The 23,803-nt window shown below is 39.5% G+C and overlaps 1 protein-coding gene across 1 annotated transcript; it reads right to left on the bottom strand.

The window, feature by feature from the left end:
• Positions 1-18,719: 18,719 nt before the first annotated feature.
• Cypt15 (cysteine-rich perinuclear theca 15) lies at positions 18,720-19,417 on the bottom strand. The gene is made up of 2 exons (NM_001177380.1): positions 19,250-19,417; positions 18,720-19,071 (listed from the first exon to the last, which is right to left on the bottom strand). The coding sequence occupies exons 1-2, from the start codon at positions 19,394-19,396 to the stop codon at positions 18,955-18,957; spliced, it is 264 nt and encodes an 87-aa protein (NP_001170851.1). The 5' UTR covers positions 19,397-19,417; the 3' UTR covers positions 18,720-18,954.
• Positions 19,418-23,803: the final 4,386 nt, after the last annotated feature.

Genomic DNA, 23,803 nt, shown 5'->3' with positions numbered 1-23,803 from the left:
ACACTAAGAGAACACAAATGCCAGCCCAGGCTCCTATACCCAGCCAAACTCTCAATTACCATAGATGGAGAAACCAAAGTATTCCACGACAAAACCAAATTCACACAATATCTTTCCACGAATCCAGCCCTTCAAAGGATAATAACAGAAAAGAAGCAATACAAGGACGGAAATCACGCCCTAGAACAACCAAGAAAGTAACCATTCAACAAACCAAAAAGAAGACAGCCACAAGAACAGAATGCCAACTCTAACAACAAAAATAAAAGGGAGCAACAATTACTTTTCCTTAATATCTCTTAATATCAATGGACTCAATTCCCCAATAAAAAGACATAGACTAACAGACTGGCTACACAAACAGGACCCAACATTCTGCTGCTTACAGGAAACCCATCTCAGGGAAAAAGACAGACACTACCTCAGAGTGAAAGGCTGGAAAACAATTTTCCAAGCAAATGGACTGAAGAAACAAGCTGGAGTAGCCATTTTAATATCAGATAAAATCGACTTCCAACCCAAAGTTATCAAAAAAGACAAGGAGGGACACTTCATACTCATCAAAGGTAAAATCCTCCAAGAGGAACTCTCAATTCTGAATATCTACGCACCAAATGCAAGGGCAGCCACATTCATCAGAGACACTTTAGTAAAGCTCAAAGCATACATTGCACCTCACACAATAATAGTGGGAGACTTCAACACACCACTTTCTTCAAAGGACAGATCGTGGAAACAGAAACTAAACAGGGACACAGTGAAACTAACAGAAGTTATGAAACAAATGGACCTGACAGATATCTACAGAACATTTTATCCTAAAACAAAAGGATATACCTTCTTCTCAGCACCTCACGGGACCTTCTCCAAAATTGACCATATAATTGGTCACAAAACAGGCCTCAATAGATACAAAAATATTGAAATTGTCCCATGTATCCTATCAGACCACCATGGCCTAAGACTGATCTTCAATAACAACATAAATAATGGAAAGCCAACATTCACGTGGAAACTGAACAACACTCTTCTCAATGATACCTTGGTCAAGGAAGGAATAAAGAAAGAAATTAAAGACTTTTTAGAGTTTAATGAAAATGAAGCCACAACGTACCCAAACCTATGGGACACAATGAAAGCATTTCTAAGAGGGAAACTCATAGCTCTGAGTGCCTCCAAGAAGAAACGGGAGAGAGCACATACTAGCAGCTTGACAACACATCTAAAAGCCCTAGAAAAAAAGGAAGCAAATTCACCCAAGAGGAGTAGACGGCAGGAAATAATCAAACTCATGGGTGAAATCAACCAAGTGGAAACAAGAAGAACTATTCAAAGAATTAACCAAACGAGGAGTTGGTTCTTTGAGAAAATCAACAAGATAGATAAACCCTTAGCTAGACTCACTAAAGGGCACAGGGACAAAATCCTAATTAACAAAATCAGAAATGAAAAGGGAGACATAACAACAGATCCTGAAGAAATCCAAAACACCATCAGATCCTTCTACAAAAGGCTATACTCAACAAAACTGGAAAACCTGGACGAAATGGACAAATTTCTGGACAGATACCAGGTACCAAAGTTGAATCAGGATCAAGTTGACCATCTAAACAGTCCCATATCCCCTAAAGAAATAGAAGCAGTTATTAATAGTCTCCCAACCAAAAAAAAGCCCAGGACCAGATGGGTTTAGTGCAGAGTTCTATCAGACCTTCAAAGAAGATCTAATTCCAATTCTGCACAAACTATTTCACAAAATAGAAGTAGAAGGTACTCTACCCAACTCATTTTATGAAGCCACTATTACTCTGATACCTAAACCACAGAAAGATCCAACAAAGATAGAGAACTTCAGACCAATTTCTCTTATGAATATCGATGCAAAAATCCTCAATAAAATTCTCGCTCCCCGAATCCAAGAACACATTAAAGCAATCATCCATCCTGACCAAGTAGGTTTTATTCCAGGGATGCAGGGATGGTTTAATATACGAAAATCCATCAATGTAATCCATTATATAAACAAACTCAAAGACAAAAACCACATGATCATCTCGTTAGATGCAGAAAAAGCATTTGACAAGATCCAACACCCATTGATGATAAAAGTTTTGGAAAGATCAGGAATTCAAGGCCCATACCTAAACATGATAAAAGCAATCTACAGCAAACCAGTAGCCAACATCAAAGTAAATGGAGAGAAGCTGGAAGCAATCCCACTAAAATCAGGGACTAGACAAGGCTGCCCACTTTCTCCCTACCTTTTCAACATAGTACTTGAAGTATTAGCCAGAGCAATTCGACAACAAAAGGAGATCAAGGGGATACAAATTGGAAAAGAGGAAGTCAAAATATCACTTTTTGCAGAGGATATGATAGTATATATATGTGACCCTAAAAATTCTACCAGAGAACTCCTAAACCTGATAAACAGTTTCGGTGAAGTAGCTGGATATAAAATAAACTCAAACAAGTCAATGGCCTTTCTCTATACAAAGAATAAAGAGGCTGAGAAAGAAATTAGGGAAACAACACCCTTCTCAATAGTCACAAATAATATAAAATATCTTGGCGTGACTCTAACTAAGGAAGTGAAAGATCTGTATGATAAAAACTTCAAATCTCTTAAGAAAGAAATTAAGGAAGATCTCAGAAGATGGAAAGATCACCCATGCTCATGGATTGGCAGGATCAACATTGTAAAAATGGCTATCTTGCCAAAAGCAATCTACAGATTCAATGCAATCCCCATCAAAATTCCAACTCAATTCTTCAACGAATTGGAAGGAGCAATTTGCAAATTTGTCTGGAATAACAAAAAACCTAGGATAGCAAAAAGTCTTCTCAAGGATAAAAGTACCTCTGGTGGAATCACCATGCCAGACCTAAAGCTTTACTACAGAGCAATTGTGATAAAAACTGCATGGTACTGGTATAGAGACAGACAAGTAGACCAATGGAATAGAATTGAAGACCCAGAAATGAACCCACACACCTATGGTCACTTGATCTTCGACAAGGGAGCTAAAACCATCCAGTGGAAGAAAGACAGCATTTTCAACAATTGGTGCTGGCACAACTGGTTGTTATCGTGTAGAAGAATGCGAATCGATCCATACTTATCTCCTTGTACTAAGGTCAAATCTAAGTGGATCAAGGAACTTCACATAAAACCAGAGACACTGAAACTTATAGAGGAGAAAGTGGGGAAAAGCCTTGAAGATATGGGCACAGGGGAAAAATTCCTGAACAGAACAGCAATGGCTTGTGCTGTAAGATCGAGAATTGACAAATGGGACCTAATGAAACTCCAAAGTTTCTGCAAGGCAAAAGACACCGTCAATAAGACAAAAAGACCACCAACAGATTGGGAAAGGATCTTTACCTATCCTAAATCAGATAGGGGACTAATATCCAACATATATAAAGAACTCAAGAAGGTGGACTTCAGAAAATCAAATAACCCCATTAAAAAATGGGGCTCAGAACTGAACAAAGAATTCTCACCTGAGGAATACCGAATGGCAGAGAAACACCTGAAAAAATGTTCAACATCCTTAATCATCAGGGAAATGCAAATCAAAACAACCCTGAGATTCCACCTCACACCAGTCAGAATGGCTAAGATCAAAAATTCAGGTGACAGCAGATGCTGGCGTGGATGTGGAGAAAGAGGAACACTCCTCCATTGTTGGTGGGAGTGCAGGCTTGTACAACCACTCTGGAAATCAGTCTGGCAGTTCCTCAGAAAATTGGACATAGTACTACCAGAGGATCCAGCAATACCTCTCCTGGGCATATATCCAGAAGATGCCCCAACTGGTAAGAAGGACACATGCTCCACTATGTTCATAGCAGCCTTATTTATAATAGCCAGAAGCTGGAAAGAACCTAGATGCCCCTCAACAGAGGAATGGATACAGAAAATGTGATACATCTACACAATGGAGTACTATTCAGCTATTAAAAAGAATGAATTTATGAAATTCCTAGGCAAATGGATGGACCTGGAGGGCATCATCCTGAGTGAGGTAACACATTCACAAAGAAACTCACACAATATGTACTCACTGATAAGTGGATATTAGCCCCAAACCTAGGATACCCAAGATATAAGATATAATTTGCTAAACACATGAAACTCAAGAAGAATGAAGACTGAAGTGTGGACACTATGCCCCTCCTTAGATTTGGGAACAAAACACCCATGGAAGGAGTTACAGAGACAAAGTTTGGAGCTGAGATGAAAGGATGGACCATGTAGAGACTGCCATATCCAGGGATCCACCCCATAATCAGCATCCAAACACTGACACCATTGCATACACTAGCAAGATTTTATTGAAAGGACCCAGATGTAGCTGTCTCTTGTGAGACTATGCCGGGGCCTAGCAAACACAGAAGTGGATGCTCACAGTCAGCTAATGGATGGATCATAGGGCTCCCAATGGAGGAGCTAGAGAAAGTAGCCAAGGAGCTAAAGGGATCTGCAACCCTAATGGTGGAACAACATTATGAACTAACCAGTACCCCGGAGCTCTTGACTCTAGCTGCATATGTATCAAAAGATGGCCTAGTCGGCCATCACTGGAAAGAGAGGCCCATTGGACTTGCAAACTTTATATGCCCCAGTACAAGGGAACACCAGGGCCAAAAAGGGGGAGTGGGTGGGCAGGGGAGTGGGGGTGGGTGGATATGGGGGACTTTTGGTATAGCATTGGAAATGTAAATGAGCTAAATACCTAATAAAAAATGGAAAAAAAAAGAATTACGAATGAATAAATATAACAGACAACATTTAAATGAAATTTGGAAAACCTAAGTGATGACTGCCTAAGCATACCTGCAAATTTGTTTTGATAGTATTAACACTGAACACATAAAACACTCTACTCAATTTTCATATTATTTTATGAAATACAGATTCTTATTTTTGCCATTTGGTAAAATTATGGTGAGGCTTAGATTGGTTGTATAAATTATTCAAAGTTGCCATGCAATAAGGAACAAAGCTGAGATGTAACTTCTGGTTTACCTAACTGCCAAAGTAATCTCTTACCATTTTCTATATTACCACACTTCCTACAAAGTAGTCATTGTACTGAGTACAATGTTCTACCATCTTATTTAATGATCATAAATACCCTATGATGCTAAAGCTATTCTTGGTCAAATTTTGCAGTTGAGAAAACTGCAGCTCCAAAAACTTAATTTGATGTTTCATGTGTTCAGGAAATTAGTTGAGAGTTGGAATTCTCACACAATTGTATCTGATTATGAAGGACATATTCCTTTTACTCAGCAACTCATTCACTTTTAATGCTTGGGCTATCAATGTTAATCAAGTGAGCATTTGCTTTTATGATACAATCTGAAAGGATTTGAAGAATCATCTCCTTTGCTAGTTTCTCAGAAGTGCAGGAATAGTCCAAATTAGCCATACTACATAAAAGCTATATCAAGGATTTTTGTATTTTATAACTTTTATCTATTGGTAATCATATTTAGTTTTAAACTGTATTAATTAATAAAATCCAACACCCCTTCATGGAGTGGTTAGGAATAGAAGATGGATATTCAAACATAATAAAAGCAATACACAATAAGTCAATAGCCAACATTAATCTAAATGGAGAGAAACTTAATTCCACTAAAATCAGTGACAAGAAAAGGGTATCCAGTCTCTGCCTATCTATTTAGTATAGTACTTTAAGTTCAAGCTAGAGCAATAAGACAACTAAAGGAGATAAAGCAGATACAAATTGGAAAGGAAGAACTCACAGCATTGCTATTCACAGATGATATGACAGTATTTATATGTGACCTTAAAAATTCTCAAGAACAGAATGCCAACTTTAACAACAAAAATAACGGGAAGCAACAATTACTTTTCCTTAATATCTCTGAATATCAATGGACTCAACTCCCCAATAAAAAGATATAGACTAACAAACTGGCTACACAAACAAGACCCAACATTTTGCTGCCTACAGGAAACTCATCGCAGGGAAAAAGACAGACACTAACTACCTCAGAGTAAAAGGCTGGAAAACAATTTTCCAAGCAAATGGTGTGAAGAAACAAGCTGGTGTAGCCATTCTAATATCTAACAAAATCGACTTCCAACCCAAAGTAATCAAAAAAGACAAAGAGCGGCACTTCATACTCATCAAAGGTAAAATCTCCCAAGAGGAACTCTCAATTCTGAATATCTAAGCTCCAAATACAAGGGCAGTCACATTCATTAAAGAAACTTTAGTAAATCTCAAAGCACACATTGCACCTCACACAATAATAGTGGGAGACTTCAACACACCACTTTCACCAATGGACAGATCATGGAAACAGAAACTAAACAGGGACACAGTGAAACTAACAGAAGTGATGAAACAAATGGACTTAACAATATCTATAGAACATTTTATCCTAAAACAAAAGGATATACCTTATTCTCAGCACCCCATGGTACCTTCTCCAAAATTGACCACATAATTGGTCACAAAACAAGCCTCAACATATACAAAAATATTGAAATTGTCCCATGCATCCTATCAGATCACCATGCACTAAGGCTGATTTTAAATAACAAAATAAATAGAAAGCCAGCATTCACGTGGAAACTGAACAACACTCTTCTCAATGATACCTTGGTCAAGGAAGGAATAAAGAAAGAAATTAAGAACTTTTTGGAGTTTAATGAAAATGAAGCCACAACGTACCCAAACTTATGGGACACAATGAAAGCATTTCTAAGAGGAAAACTCATAGCTCTGAGTGCCTCCAAAAAAGAAACTAGAGAGAGCACACACTAGCAGCTTGACAACACGCCTAAAAGCTCTAGAACAAAAGGAAGCAAATTCACACAAGAGAAGTAGACAACAGGAAATAATCAAATTCAGGGGCGAAATCAACCAAGTGGAAATAAGTACTATTCAAAGAATCAACCAAACGAGTAGCTGGTTCTTTGAGAAAATCAACAAGATAGATAAACCCTTAGCCAGACTCACTAGAGGACACAGAGAAAGCATACTAATTAACAAAATCAGAAATGAAAAGGGAGACATAACAACAGATCCTGAAGAAATACAAAACATCATCATATCCTTCTACAAAAGCTTATACTCAACAAAACTAGTGAACATGGATGAAATGTACAAGTTTCTAGACAGATACCAGGTACCAAAGTTAAATCAAGATCAGTTTAATAATCTAAACAGTCCTCTATCCCCTAAAGAAATAGAAGCAGTCATTAATAGTCTCCCAACCAAAAAAAAGCCCAGGACCAGATTGGTTTAGTGCAGAGTTCTATCAGACCTTCAAAGAAGATCTAATCCCAGTTCTTCACAAACTATTCCACAAAATAGAAACAGAAGGTACTCTACCCAACTCATTCTATGAAGCCCCAATTACTCTAATACCTAAACCACAAAAAGACCCAACAAAGATAGAGAACTTCAGACCAATTTCCCTTATGAATATCAATGCAAAAATCCTCAATAAAGTTCTTGCAAACCAAATCCAAGAACACATCAAAACAATCATCCATCCTGACCAAGTAGGTTTCATCCCAGGGATGCAGGGATGGTTCAATATACGGAAATCCATCAACACAATCCAGTATATAAACAAACTCAAAGACAAAAACCACATGATCATCTCGTTAGATGCAGAGAAAGCATTTGACAAAATCCAACACCCATTCATGATAAAAGTCTTGGAAAGATCAGGAATTCAAGGCCCATACCTGAACATGATAAAAGCAATCTACATCAAACCAGTAGCCAACATCAAAGTAAATGGTGAGAAGCTGGAAGCAATCCCACTAAAATCAGGGACTAGACAAGGCTATCCATTCTCTCCCTACCTATTCAACATTGTATGTGAAGTCCTGGCCAGAGCAATTCGACAACAAAAGGAGATCAAGGGGATACAAATTGGAAAGGAAGAAGTCAAAATATCACTTTTTGAAGATGATATGATAGTATATATAAGTGACCCTAAAAATTCAACCAGAGAACTCCTAAGCCTGATAAACAGCTTCAGTCAAGTAGCTGGATATAAAATTAACTCAAACAAGTAAATGGCCTTTCTCTACACAAAGGATAAACAGGCTGAGAAAGAAATTAGGGAAACAACACCCTTCTCAATAGTCACAAATAATATAAAATACCTTGGCATGACTCTAAGGAAGTGAAAGATCTGTATGATAAGAACTTCAAGTCTCTGAAGAAAGAAATTAAAGATCTCAGAAGATGGAAAGATATCCCATGCTCATGGATTGGCAGGATCAATATATATTAAAAATGGCTATCTTGCCAAAAGCAATCTACAGATTCAATGCAATCCCCATCAAAATTCCAACTTCATTCTTCAACAAATTAGAAAGGGCAATTGGCAGATTCATCTGGAATAATAAAAAACCTAGGATAGCAAAAACTCTTCTCAAGGATAAAAGAACCTCTCATGGAATCACCATGCCTGACCTAAAGCTGTACTACAGAGCAATTGTAATAAAAACTGCATGGTACTGGTACAGTGACAGACAAGTAGACCAATGGAACAGAATTGAAGACCCAGAGATGAACCCACACACCTATGGTCACTTGATCTTTGACAAGGGGGCTAAAACCATCCAGTGGAAAAAAGACAGCATTTTCAACAAATGGTGCTGGCACAACTGGCGGTTATCATGTAGAAGAATGAGAATTGATCCATTCCTATCTCCTTGTATTAAGGTCAAATCTAAGTGGATTAAGGAACTCCACATAAAACCAGAGACACTGAAACTTATAGAGGAGAAAGTAGGGAAAAAGCCTCAAAGATATGGGTACAGGGGAAAAATTCCTGAATAGAAGACCAATGGCTTGTGCTGTAAGATCGAGAATTGATAAATGGGACCTCATAAAATTGCAAAGCTTCTGCAAGGCAAAAGACACCATCAATAAGACAAAAAGACCACCAACAGATTGGGAAAGGATCTTTACCTATCCCAAATCAGATAGGGGACTAATATCTAATATATATAAAGGACTCAAGAAAATCGAATAACCCCATTAAAAAATGGGGCTCAGAGCTAAACAAAGAATTCTCACCTGAGGAATACCGAATGTCAGAGAAGCACCTGAAAAAATGTTCAACATCCTTAATCATCAGGGAAATGCAAATCAAAACAACCCTGAGATTCCACCTCACACCAGTCAGAATGGCTAAGATCAAAAATTCAGGTGATAGCAAATGCTGGCAAGGATGTGGAGAAAGAGGAACACTCCTCAATTGTTGGTGGAATTGCAAGCTTGTACAAACACTCTGGAAATCAGTCTGGCATTTCCTCAGAAAATTGGACATAGTACTACCGGAGGATCCCGCAATACATCTCCTGGGCATATATCCAGAAGATGTCCCAACCGGTAATAAGGACACATGCTCCACTATGTTCATAGCAGCCTTATTTATAATAGCCAGAAGCTGGAAAGAACCCAGATGTCCCTCAACAGAGGAATGGATACAGAAAATATGGTACATTTACACAATGGAATACTACTCAGCTATTAAAAAAAATGAATTTATGAAATTCCTAGGCGGCCGGGCATGGTGGCGCATGCCTTTAATCCCAGCACTTGAGAGGCGGAGGCAGGCGGATTTCTGAGTTCGAGGCCAGCCTGGTCTACAAAGTGAGTTCCAGGACAGCCAGGGCTATACAGAGAAACCCTGTCTTGAAAAACCAAAAAAAAAAAAAAAAAAAAAGAAATTCCTAGGCAAATGGATGGACCTGGAGGGTATCATCCTGAGTGAAGTAACCCAATCACAAAGGAACTCGCACAATATGTACTCACTGATAAGTGGATATTAGCCCAGAAACTTAGAATACACAAGATATAAGATACAATTTGCTAAAAGCATGAAACTCAAGAATAACGAAGACCAAAGTGTGGACACTTTGCCCCTTCCTAGAAATGCGAACAAAACACCCATGGAAGGAGTTACAGAGACAAAATTTGGAGCTGTGACGAAAGGATGGACCATCTAGTGATTGCCATATCCAGGGATCCATCCCATAGTCAGCTTCCAAACGCTGACACCATTGTATACACTAGCAAGATTTTGCTGTAAGGACACAGATATAGCTGTCTCTTGTGAGACTATGCCGGGGCCTAGCAAACACATTAATGGGTGCTCACAGTCAGCTATTGTATGGGTCACATGGCCCCCAATGGAGGAGCTAGAGACAGTACCCAAGGAGCTAAAGGGAACTGCAACCCTATATATGGAACAACAATATGAACTAACCAGTACCCCGGAGCTCTTGTCTCTAGCTGCATATGTATCAAAAGATGGCCTAGTCAGCCATTACTGGAAAGAGAGGCCCTTTGGACTTGCAAACTTTATATGTCCCAGTACAGGGGAACTCGAGAGCCAAAAAGGGGGAGTGGGTGGGTAGGGGGTTGGGGGGGTGGGTATGGGGGACTTTTGGGATAGCATTGGAAATTTAAACGAGGAAAATACCTAATAAAAAAAATTCTCCCAGAGAAATCCTACAATTGACAAACACCTTTAGCAAAGTGACTGGATACAAAATTAATTTTAAAAAATTAGTAGCCTCCTATATACAAATGATGAATAGACTGAGAAAGAAATTAGCGACACAAAACCTTTCACAATAGCCACAAATAATATAAAATACCTTGTTGTAATTCTAACCAAGCATTTGAAAAACATGTATTATAATAACTTCAAGTTTCTGAAGAAAGAATTTTAGGAAGATATCAGAAGTTGGGATGGTCTCCCATGCTCATGGATTGGTAGGATTAACATAGTAAAAATGGCCATCTTCCCATCAAAGTTCCAACACAATTCTTTGCATACATTGAAAAAGCAATTCTCAACTTCATATGGAAAACAAACAAACAAAAATGCAGGATAGCCAAAGCAATCCTGAGCAATAAAAGATCTTCTATAGGACTCACCATCCCTGATCTCTAGCTGTGAAACAAAACAGTAGTAATACACACAACATTTTGTTAGCATTAAAACAGGTTAATCTATGGAATAATCTCAGTAAGCTGGGAATCAAACCTCACTCCTATATTCCCAGCATTTTGGAGGTCATACAAAAGTCTACATATTGTAGGTTATCCTGAGTTACAGAATGAATTATAGGCCAACTTCAGTGGTATTGTGAGACCATATATCTAGCAAAATAGAAAAGAATTTCTAGCATATTATGGTTCCTTTTCAGTGTAGTAGAGGATATACTATTCTATTGCTGTTCTTCTCTAGAATCAATTAATTTTGTTTTGTTTCTTTGAGACAGAGTTTCTCTGTGTAACCACTCTATCTCAGAACTTGCTTTGTAATCCAGGATGCCCTCAAACTCATAGAAATCCACCTGTCTCTGCTTCTTGAGAGCTGAGATTAAGGACATGTGCCAAGACTGTTCCACCTAATGGGGGGGGGAGAAAAATTCTTGACCAAAGGGTCATCTAATGCCAATCATACTGATAGACAAATCATATAAAATCATTTTGCCTCACATTGAGCTAATAATGGAGGTATCATATTATATTCCTTTCTACTTCTTTATCTCCTAAAACACATGGTACAGAACCTGATCTGCAAAGAAAAACACAGATTTAGACTTGAGAATACAGAGAAGTGATGAGAGATGGGAAGAAAGTTTATAGGAAAGTGCTGAAAATGTATGTACTGGAATATAATGTACAAGTTAATTAAGTACTATAAAATTGATTGCATCTGTGGGGCAACGACATAGTTCATTTTTTATTTCAGATTGAATAAGTGCCATGCAAAATAGGGTTATTTATGAAAGACATAGATCTAAGAGCATTTTTATATTTTAAAGTATACATATTTGGGATATAATATTGTTGTGTGGCTTCCCCTTGACAGACATGAAAACATCTATTTCCTTCATGCAGAACAGTCACAAATTGAAAATATATAATTTTACCTATGTCTATCCTAGTTAATGAGTGAGTTTACTGAATTTCCATATGGGAGTTTGAGTGAAGAATAGGATCATAGATGGCTGAAGGCAATGGCTGAAAGATCCACCCTAGCATAGTTGAGAACTCATGAAAGCTGCTTCCCTGGAGTTCCTTGCATGATTTCAGGAAGTTCATCTTGTCAGAGAATCTTCCTTCTCTAGCATGTATTACTCCTTATATAATTTGTAATTCTTTTACGTTTTAGAAATGTTCGTAAGAACAATCAATTCTATTTGATTACTTCATGAACTTTCTAAGTTTCATTTACTTCCCAAACCACAACAAGCCACCCACTAAAGGGGAATGTTCCTTTATATGTACCTCAGTGTCTTTAACTTCAAGACGGGGAGCCTACTATTTTGACTTAAAATTTATAAAATGTAGCAAGGAAGAAATATCCAGCTGATCCTTGAGAGTGCTTCTGTAGCTGGAGGCATGGTAGCATAGTATAAGCAAAGAGCCAGCTGTTCTGAAGAAGATGGTGACATTCCTTTCCCCCAAGTGCTGCCTTTCCTCTTTAGACTTGAGATGCGTGTTCATTTAAGAAAAGGTCAGGAAATAAAGCGTCAAAATTCTGGTCAGCCAACTCCAATTAACTTGCAAGAAGCAGATGTCCCATTCCTCATTATGCTGAGCAGTCATTGGAGTTGTCTGAGGTGAGGGCATGCACACATACTTGACAGGATTCTCTGAGGCAATTTGGGCTTGCAATTGAAAGATAAGGGCAGCAGAAACAACTTGAATTAATTTAGCCATGGGAAATGAAGGAATCTACATAAACTAAAAGATGGAACCCCATTATTCAAAGAGAAGGCTGATAGGCTATCATGGCTTAAGCTATTGACATTGCATTTAAAATGTATTTATGCATTATAAGACATGAACCACGTCATGGGCAATAAAGGAAAGAGAACTCCATTGCTAGAGAGAGCAGTATTTACTAACAGAAATAAATACAGGGAGTAGGTTCCTTTTCTCTTTTTTGAACATAATTTATCTCATTTTATTTCCACTCACAATGATATCATTGGTTATTTAGACCTGCTATTTTGAATATTGGAGTATGTATACAATAAAGGAACAAAACAGAAAAAACAGTCCTTGGAAACTATTTTTTGTTTATTTTTAAAACAGGGCCTCACCATGCAGTTCCTGATATTCTGAAAATCGCTATGTAGATCAGGTTGGCCTTGAACTTACAGAGATTCATCTATATAGGTGCCAAACCCACTCCAGTAGAGTGTATGTGACAAGTCCAAAAGATTGGCTGCAGTCCTGAAGCAAAAAGTTTCATGGAAACTGCTCTCCTGGTGTCTTTGGCATACATAACACAGATGTGTTTCATATTTGTCCGTACGATAGTGTGGAGGGTCTTACATGCTTTCTTTCAGTATTGTTTTATTACAAGAGCTCCCAAGGAATGATTTGACAAATAATTAAGTTAGAACATTTCTTCCTGGCCTTCACCAGTGTCTCAATATATCTTAGGAAGTTGTTGAGCTGTCCCTGGGCTTGGAATTTCATAAGAATGTTTCTCATTCAGATGAAATGCCTCCAGTGTTGATAGTGAAAGAAATCAGGCATTGCAGTTTACTGGGTTAGAGTTAGAAAACTCAGGACTAGATCAACAAAGTATACTTAGAATTCTCAATACTGTCATGTATGGCAGACTCCATTACATAATAATAGAAAGAAGGTGAGCTGTGGTTTAAGAAGGAACTAGAGTATTGTATTATTAATGAAAAGGTGAGTAGAACAGAACTCCCCTGGTGCATGCATTTCACTAGACCCAAAGGAGTAGCATAATTAAGTATCTACTAAGGGACCCTAGTGGTGGGTTAAGCAATAGACTAGAATTGCACCTGGGCATATAGCACTCTCACCTGACTCCTAACAATAGCTGACTTTAGATAGGGCTGATTTATCTCAGTTGTAAACACTGCCTGGTTCATGTTACCTTTTATGTATGAATTTCTTTGTAAAGACTTATTATGCATCAGATAACAATGATGTACCTTGGCTAATATACCACCTATCTTCCTTGTTTTTCTTCTGTAATGTAAATCTGATGCTCAATTTGAGAAATTACATTCAGATCCAACACTCCCTTGTGTTTGTGTCTGTTTGCCACTCACTGACCCCTTGCCTACCTGAGTATCAGGACCCTGATTTCTCCCCGGGGTTGAGGTACTGACTGAGCCAGCCCGTGGCACATAGGAATCCCAAGTGCTAGATCAAAGGCTTCTGCCATTGTCCTCATCAGGATCATCATTTATAAAAGTACAATGCCAAGAGTGTTGGGTGAAATAACAATGACTATTTTTAGATTATACATACATAGACACACACACACACACACACACACACACACACACACACACACATACACACACACACACGCACACATTGCTTTTAACCATTTGTTATTTTTTAGATATTTTCTTTATTTACATTTCAAATGTTATCCCCTTTCCTGGTTTCCCCCGGAAAATCCCCTATCCCCTTCCCCCTCCCCAACACACCCATCCCACTGACCTATCCTGGCATTCCTCTATAATGGAGCATAGAACCTTCACAGGAACAAGGGACTCTCCTCCCATTGATGACCTACTAGGACATCCTCTCCTACATATGTAGCTAAAGCCAAGAGTCACACCATGTGTTTTCTTTGATTGGTAGTTTAGTCCCAGGGAGCTCTGGGGGCACTGGTTAATTCATATTGTTGTTCCTCCTGGGGGGCTGCAAACTCCTTCAGCTCATTGGGTACTATCTCTAGCCCCTTCATTGGGGTCCCTGTGCTCCATGCAATGGATATGAGTGTATATGTTAGGCACTGGTAGAGCTTCTCTGGAGACAGGTCCTGTCAGCAAGCACTTGTTGGCATACACAATAATCATTTTGAGAGGGTGGAGAAAATGGAACTAAAAGACAAGACATAAAAAGGTGCTGTACTTGCTAGTTTTGTGTCAACTTGACACAGCTGGAGTTATCACAGAGAAAGGAGCTTCAGTTGAGGTAATGTCTCCATGAGATCCAACAGTAAGGCATTTTTTTCAATTAGTGATCAAGGGGGAAAGGCCACTTGTGGGTGAGACTATCTCTGGGCTGGTAGTCTTGATTCTATAAGAGAGCAGGCTGAGAAAGCCAGGGGAAGTAAGCCAGTAAAGAATATCCCTTCATGTCCTCTGCATCAGCTTTTTCTTTCTGACCTACTTGAGTTCCAGTCCTGACTTCCTTTGGTATTGAATAGAAGTATGGATGTGTAAGCCGAATAAACCCTTTCTTCCCAACTTGCTTCTTGGTCATGATGTTTTTGCAGGAATAGAAACCCTGACTAAGACAGGTGCATACTTTAATGTTTTTTTTTTCTAGTTAGTTTTAATTGACAGCTTGAAACAGCCTAGAGACATCTAAGGCAAAAACCTCATTTAAGGAATTGGCTCAGGGGTACACCTGAGTATAGTTTGCCCTCATTGAACTTCTTAAGTTCAGTCCACAATATCTGCTTAAAATACAGGGAATGCTCTTCAAAAGATGGGGCTCTTAGAGGGGGTGATGAGTTCATGAACGCCAAAGTTCAAGCTTACCTCTTATGGTGTCTTGGTAATGAAGCTTTCTAACAGCAATTCTTACCTGTCACCAGTTTCTTGTTATCTCTTGACTTGTGATTTCGCCCAATCCACAATCTTGATCCCATGTCCAGCATGTGATGCCATTACCTGTGTTATAGCACTGTAAAAGCCTTTAACTTGCCAGCTATTGTTGGGGTATTTGGGCATATTTAGACAACTTGTTATTATTGAAACTTACAGGACTCATAGCTGGGCAAGACTTTGGATGACTTTTCTCCCCTAGTAGCCTTGTCTGCAGTTTTCTGATTGTATTTAAGGCTATTCCACAGAAGAGAACTCATAACTGGCACTGTAAACCTGGCCAAGAACTAATGAAAGAAAAGGTCATATCTCAGTGGGAGGTGTTATGCCCTACTACTCTTATTGTGCTAAATTAACAAAGTTTCAAACTCCCTTCCAAATATATAAATCAAATAAGATGACTCCATAGATAAAGGCACTTGCTGTCAAGCCTACCCTAAATTTAATTCCTGGGACTCTCATAATAGGATAGTATTAACTCCAAGGGCCTTCATGGATGCACATGCATAAATGAATATGCACACACGTGTGCACATACATGAGTAACAAAAGTAAAATTAAAAATACTTAACTTTATATCCATATATTAGTGTTGCTTTCAATCCTCAGCAGAGAAGCTTCTTGCAATGCACAGCAGTCAACACCGAGACTCACAGCTAATAAAAATACAGAGAATGGGTGACATTGGAATGCTCAGCCCCAAATGGAACATCTATATCACTCCCCTACCCTTAAGTCTCAGGGAAGATTAAGAGGTGGCAGAAAGACTAAGAACTAGACATCAGGGAGGAGCAGAACACAGTAGTGTCTTCTGGAGGGAACAAGACCACTATACTCATGAACTCACAACAGTTGTGGTTGCCTATACAAGACTAGCAGGAGATCAATCCATTGAGCATTCTAGCATACAGAGACCAGGGGATCCTGAAACCCAATCTGCAGCTGAAAGGTATTGGCAGTTGACGGTTATAGGAGAATGAAGAGTCTGTTTTCTTCTCTTGTAGTTTGCCCCTACTCTAGTGGATGGCCTTACACTCATGCACATATTGGCAGTATTGATCTCTGAGGGGTATAAATAGAAAAAAAAAGAGGTCAGGAAGTAGAGAGGGAACCAGAGGTGTGTGTCTACGAAAAGTTAGGAGGTATAGGGGTGGATATGTTTAAAATATATTGTATACATATTAAATTCCCAAAGAATAGATAAAATTAAAACATGTAAATAGCCTAGCATGGTGGCACATGCCTTTAATCCCAGCACTCCGGAGGCAGAGGCAGGCGGATTTCTGAGTTTGAGATCATCCTGGTCTACAGAGTGAGTTCCAGGACAGCCAGGGCTGCACAGAGAAACCCTGTCTCAAAAAAGAAAAAAATGTAAAGAACCTTAGTAAAGGGCAACAATATGGAGCTACCCAACCTCAACCTTTTCCTCCCAAAATTAGTGCCACATGAACGTCTGCTTTAGGAAGTGTCCAAAGTTCGGTACTTCACAACAGCAACACAAAAGCAGGACTCCAAACTAAGAAAATTGTAGTGAGTTGTGGGAGTACTCATTCCCATAGTGATGACTACATTGGTGAGTGCATATGCAAAAGGCAACAAAATGTACACATTTTTTAATTAGGTATTTTCTTTATTTATATTTCCAATTTTATCCCCTTTCCTGGTTTCCTCTCTGAAACCCCCTATCCCATCCCCCTCCCAATGCTCATCAACCTACCCACTCCTGCATCCCTGTCCTGGAATTCCCCTATACTGGGGCATAGAGCCTTCACAAGACCAAGGGCCTCTCCTCCCATTGACGTCCAGCAAGGCCATCCTCTGCTACATATGCAGCTGGAGCCATGGGTCCCTCCATGTTGTGTTTGCATTTTATTTTTTCTGTGTCTATGTGTGTGTATACGCACATGTTCTTGTGAGGATGGATGGGTGGATGCATGAAGGATATCTCTGTATACATGTGTGTGTGTGAGTGTGTGTATGTGTTTTACAGAGGACAACTTTGTAGATTCTCAAGTGCTCTCCACCTTAAAACACACACACACACACACACACACACAAGAACAACAACAACCAAGGCCTCTCACTTGTCTGGTACTTACCAAGTAGGGTGGGCTAGTTGGACAACAAGTGCCAATGATGCCCCCTTCTCCACATCCTCAGTGCACACCACACACAGATTTTTAAACTTTATTTTTTGATGTAGGGTCTCACTATGTAGCTTCATAGTGATCTGCCTATTTCTGCCACTTGAGTGCTGAGTTTAAAAGCATATGCGACAGTGCCCAGATGATGAGACATATTTTTAATGTGAGTTCTAGGGATCAAACTCAGGTCCCTCATGCTTGTGAGGAATCAGCCCCTCTTTACTCTTTTACAAATAATTCTCTCATAAATAGGTTTCAGGATACTTCATGAAGGGATTAAGAAAGTGTTAGAAAATAAAGAGTAAAACTATCTGGAAAGGCCCAGTTGTTTAAAAATATACAGTAGACATTCCTACCTCTTTTGTGGCCAGCAATGTTTGGCAGAAACTCCTCCACTGTCCTACTCCTCCCCCAATTTCTGAAAAGGCAGGCTAAATCAGTGTGGCACTTGCAGATTCCAGTCAGTAACACTGTTTGTGTTAGTATAAACTGATGCTTTTAGAGAGGGTGAAGTCTTTGGCCCATCTGAAGGTCTTAGTCCACGAGGTCATAATGGGTCTGCAAGAAGCACCACAAGGAGGCAGGTGCCCTAAAGTTGATGTGCTGCCTAAGTTGAGGCTAGAACTGCTACCCCCACCTCATTTCATAACGTTGTAATAGTCTGAAACCATGCTGCAGCCTTACTAAGCAACATATAGGAAGATCCTGGGTTTTCTCTATTACCCTCTGAAATAAAGCACCAGGGGTCTTTGTGCTAGCTCAGTTCTGACCCTCCTATGACTGCCCATCAGGGGATTGTTATATACCACTCACAACCTTGTAGAAACCAATGTTCCTTCTTATCACCTACCCAGTCTTCCCTTCTGTCACTCCCCTACCATTCCCGATACGCCATCAGAGAGTGAGTCACATACATATTTTCACACATGATTGATTTTATTGTCATCATCCTATCTATGACTATCATGCTGTAAAATTTGCCCATAACATCGTGACGATGGCTCAGCTCCTAGACCCTTTCACTGATGTTTCTTAGGTCTTTGAACCCACTTAGGGCCTAGGAGCTAGCCACGTATTCATTAGGAACTAGGGCTTTTTTGAGGTGTGATAGAACTTCTTCTTTTGTGATGTCAAGTTGGCCGTCTCATTCACTTACTGGTAGGCGGTTAATTCTTGAGCATAATGACAAGTATCTTTAACAATCCTTAGTTTGATGGTTCCCTTCACTTTTGATGCCAGTCGAAAAACTCTCTTTCCCTTTCCTGTTATCTGAAGTAACAACATACTAAAGTCACAAGAGCACTGGTTTGGAAGAAAGATATAATATGGGTGGGGATTCATGAAAAGGGGCAGAGGTACATGGGAAATTTATAGCAGACCTGAGGAAGTCTTAGAGGAAGGGATGGCCACAGAAGCTGAACAATGAGCTTAGCTTGGGACCTCTCACCTCATCACAACATTTGTAGCATAAAGCATGTTGGTTCTTGATGGAATACTTGCACTTAAGACGACAGGATACTTTACATTTCTTCAGCTGGGATGTTGCCCGTGCATAGGCAGTAGGCTTAGGTGTTCTCTTGACCACATGTGCCATACTGGTGCTCTTCCTTCAACTGGCCCCAGAGCTCTGAGCACCCTCCTTATCTACCTGTCAGAACAATGGTGGACCACACCCTCAGCTTTGTTTGGTCAACAAAGTTCTCCCTACAAAATTGCAGCTAAGAAGTGGCTGAGACCTCACAAAGCCCTACCTCTGACCCCTTTGAGGATATGTAACCTATGCCAGGTATGTTTTGAAGCACTTCAAGTACATAAGTCATGTAATGTGTGCCTGCTGCCATGGTGCTTGAAACTATGCTCATTGATCCTCTAACTTTTGAAACCATAATCACCCAAGTCCTTTAAAACTTGCACTGGTCATGGTATCTCTTCACAACAAAAGAAAAATAACTAAGACAGAGTGACAATAGGAAGTTGATATGATAAAAGAATATGTCTTATATGTGTGTGCATAAAATCACCAAGGAGTGAATTTTTAAGGGAAAAAGAACACTGCTGAGTGGTATTGTCAAGAATGAAAAGGACAAAGAAAGCATCAGTATATTTTGAGGACACATCAACAGAATTTGTCCTACTTTAAGTTATTCTCTATTTTATATTACGTGTGTAGGTGTCATGTATGTATGAATGTCTATGACCTATTTATTCAGAGATCCGTGAGGGCAAAATAGGGTGTTAGATCCCACAGAACTGAAGTTATAAACACCTGTGAGCTTTCACATGTATGTTAAACTTTGTTTTACAGTCCAGACTTTATCCCCCTCCTGGTCCATTCTCCAAATGTTCCACATTCTACACGTCAACCTCCCATCTCCAAGAGAATGTCCTGAGAATGTCCCACATCCACACAAGACCTCTCCACTCCATGGAACCTCCATTCTCTTCAGGGTTAGATGCATCTTTTCTGACTGAACTGATACTCAGCAGTCCTCTGCTATATATGTGTTGGGAACCTCATATTAGCTGGTTTATGCTGCCCCGTTGGTTGGTGGCTCAGTGTCTGAGAGATCTCAAGGTGTTCAGGTTAGTTGAAACTTCTGGTTCTCCTACAGGGTCACCCTCCTCCTCAGTTTCTTCCAGCTGTCCCTAATTCAACCACAGGGTTCACCAGTTTCTGTACATTAGTTGCCTGTAAATATCTGCATCTAGCTCTTTCAACTGCTTGTTGGGCCTTTAGGAGAGCAGTCATGATAAGCCCCTGTTTATAAGCACACTATATAGCACAGTACCAGTCTCAGGCCTTGGGGCCTCCCCCTGAGCTGGATCTCAATTTTGACCTGTCACTGGACCTCCTTTTCCTCAGTCTCCTCTCCATTTTTGTCCCTGCAGTTCTTTCAGATGGGAGCACTTCTGTGTCAGAGTTTTCACTGTAGGCTAGCAACCCCATCCCTCCACTTAATGTCCTGTTTTTCTTCTGTAGATGGACTCTACAAGTTCCCTCTCCTTACTGTTGTGCTTTTCATCTTAGATCCCTTCCTTTGAGAACTGAGAGTCTCTCACCTCTCAGGTCTCTGGTACATTCTAGAGGATCTCCTCCTGCACCTTCTACTTCCCCAGGTTGCCTCTTTTCATTCTTTCTGCTGGCCCTCAGGGCTTCAGTCCTTTTCCCTCACCCAATTCCAGTTCAGGTTCCCCTCTCCTCACCCCCATCCCTGCCTCTCCATTTTCCCTCCCAGATTCCTTCCTCCATGCCCACTTGTGACTGCTTTCTTATCCCTTCCAAGTGGGATTGATGGTGTCCTCACTTGGGCACTTCAGCTTGTTGACCACTTTGAGTTCTGTGGACTGTATCTTGGGTATTCTGTACTTTTTTGTCTAATATCCACTTACTATTGAGTATATACCATGCATGTCCTTTTTGGACTGAGTTGCCGAACTCAGGATGATATTTTTCAATTCCATCCATTTGCCTGAAAAACTCAGGATGTCCTTGTTCTTAATAGCTGAGTAGTATTCCATTGTGTAAGTGAACCACATATTCTATAGCCATTCTTCTGTTGGGGGACATCTGGGTTGTTTCCAGCTTCTGGCTATCACAAATAAATATCTATGAACATAGTGGGACTCATGCCCCTGTGGCATGGTGGGATATCTTTTGGGCATATGTCCAAGAGGGAGATCTATTTCCAATTTTCTGCAGAAACTCCAGTGTGATTTCTAGAGTGGTTGTACCAGTTTGCAATCCCATCAGCAATGGAGGAGTGTTCCTCTTTCTCTACATCCTCCCTGCTAGTTTTATTGTTGGCCTTGATGGGTTTGTTTCAATCTTGCTTTCCTATTCTCTTTCCTTGTTATGCTCCCATTCATTGCTTTTAGAATGGTAATATTTAATTTGTATGATTGTGTAGTGATAGTATACAACTATCTTATTGATTTTTATTTGGGCTCAAATTTAAACAAATGCTTTGAATTTCTGTGGTGACTTTGAATTATGAATTTTTGAATGTTTTTGTGATTTTTACCATTTAGGGGTATGTTCTTTGGTAGACTAACTTCATTTTATGCTTTGAGATGAAAATGAAATTTTAGCTGTCTAGGAGTGTTGAATTTTAAATTGAAGTGATGTGTTTGAATGTCCAGAGTTGATTTGTGATTATTAAAATATGATTATTAATATTCCCTGAATGAATTTAGAATTATTATGGAAATATACTTCTGGCTGTCTCTATGAGCTAGTTTGCAGAAGTTACTGAAGAGGAGTGATATACCCTGAATATGTGTGGCACTAATCCAGTGAATCCTAGTGGCCAGAATAAGAATGGAATTAGTAAACTGAACACCTGCATTGCTTGTATCTGCCATGTGACCAGTGACCTAGCACTCCTGCCCTATTTGCTTTCATATCATTATAAACTGCAACTTAAAGATGTGAGTGCAAATGTTAACTCTCATATGTTGGTAACTGTTGGGTCTTTTGTCAGCAATGAGAAAAGTGGCTGAAACAGAACTCACTTTAACACCACCATGCTAAAGCAAAACTTTCTTTCCTTAGGAGGTAGTTACAAGGGCCAAAATAGTTTCTTCCTGATATTTTAAAGCACCTTTTGTTTTTGAATGATAACACACTCATATGTAAGAATACTGTTCAAATAGAACAAGAAGAAAAAAGGTTCAGTATTGATGGAGCCAATCATTTTCTCTCCACATTTTTCATGTCTTTTGAATTTCTTTTTTTAAGTAAATGGGACCAGTGTATTACTAGTCACATTTGAAAATTCAGTTATAATAATTCATTATTATCTGCCTAATATTCCTAACAAATTGTCAATATTCAAATCATATTGACTACATATCTGAAATGTCTCTTAAATATCTTTTTTTTCTGGACTCCTGTCACTGCAACAGTTTTTACTTTGTTTTCTATTCCATTCATAATACCATTTTACTCTTAATCTTATTTCCAAACTGGTCTGTATTTTCTTACCAAATTAGTAATCTATGCCACTTTGATGCTTAACAATCAATAATGTTATTCATTTCACTCTAAATCCCATACTTCTGGTTCTTGACTTTTTGTCTCACTTACATGTTCTGCTTTAGAAGTATTCTCCTTGGGCTCTAGCATGGACACATGGATCTCCCTGGGAAAAAAGAGAGTTTGCAGGTGGACTGGAGGTGGGTGGGCATGTGAACAGGAAGGATCAATGGAGGGACAGAATGCAATGGTACAGTGATTGATGACTGCAATAGGGAGCCACTTAGGGGGCAGTGTGGAAACCTAGTGCAGTGAAAGCTTCCCTGAATCTATGAGGGCGACCCTAGTAAGGTCTTCTTATATTGTAGGATACAGATTCTGTAGCAGCCATTTTCTGTATCCAGGCTAGTCTCTCAGTGGTGGTACTAAGACACCAATCCTAGCATAAAATCTTTATCATTCACCTATCCTCTTGCAAGATGTGCTGGGGTCTTGGTGGCTCAGAGACTGTGAGAGTGGCCAAGCAATGACTGGTTTAACTTGAGGCCTGTACCATAAAAGGGAGCCCGGGCCCAACACTGACTGGATGGCCAAAAAGGTCAATAAAATGATTACTAATGATATTCTGCAATACTCATAAGTTGGTGCCTAGCCCAATTGTCATCAGAAGCTTCCTTGTGCCGCTGATGGGAACAGATATAGAGACTCACCCAAATACTTGGCAGAGCTCAGGGAAACCCTATGGAAGAGGGGGAGAAAAATTGTAGGAGCTAGAGGAGCTAAGGCACAATGAAAACATGGCCCACAGAATCAATTGAGAAGGGCTCATAGGGGCTCACAGACACTGAAGCAGCAATCAGGGATCCTGAATGGGTCTGAGCTAGGTACCCTGCATACATACTGTGGTTGTTTAGCTTAGAATATTTGTGGGACTCCTAACAATGGAGAGGGAGTATCTCTGAATCTTTGCCAGTTCTTGAAACCATTTTCCTTTTACTGGGTTGCATAATTCATCCTTGACAAGAC

The sequence above is a fragment of the Mus musculus genome, chromosome X (assembly GCF_000001635.26).
Source record: "Mus musculus strain C57BL/6J chromosome X, GRCm38.p6 C57BL/6J".
NCBI classification, from domain to species: Eukaryota; Metazoa; Chordata; class Mammalia; order Rodentia; family Muridae; genus Mus; species Mus musculus.
This window is presented reverse-complemented; position numbering and strand designations above follow the sequence as displayed.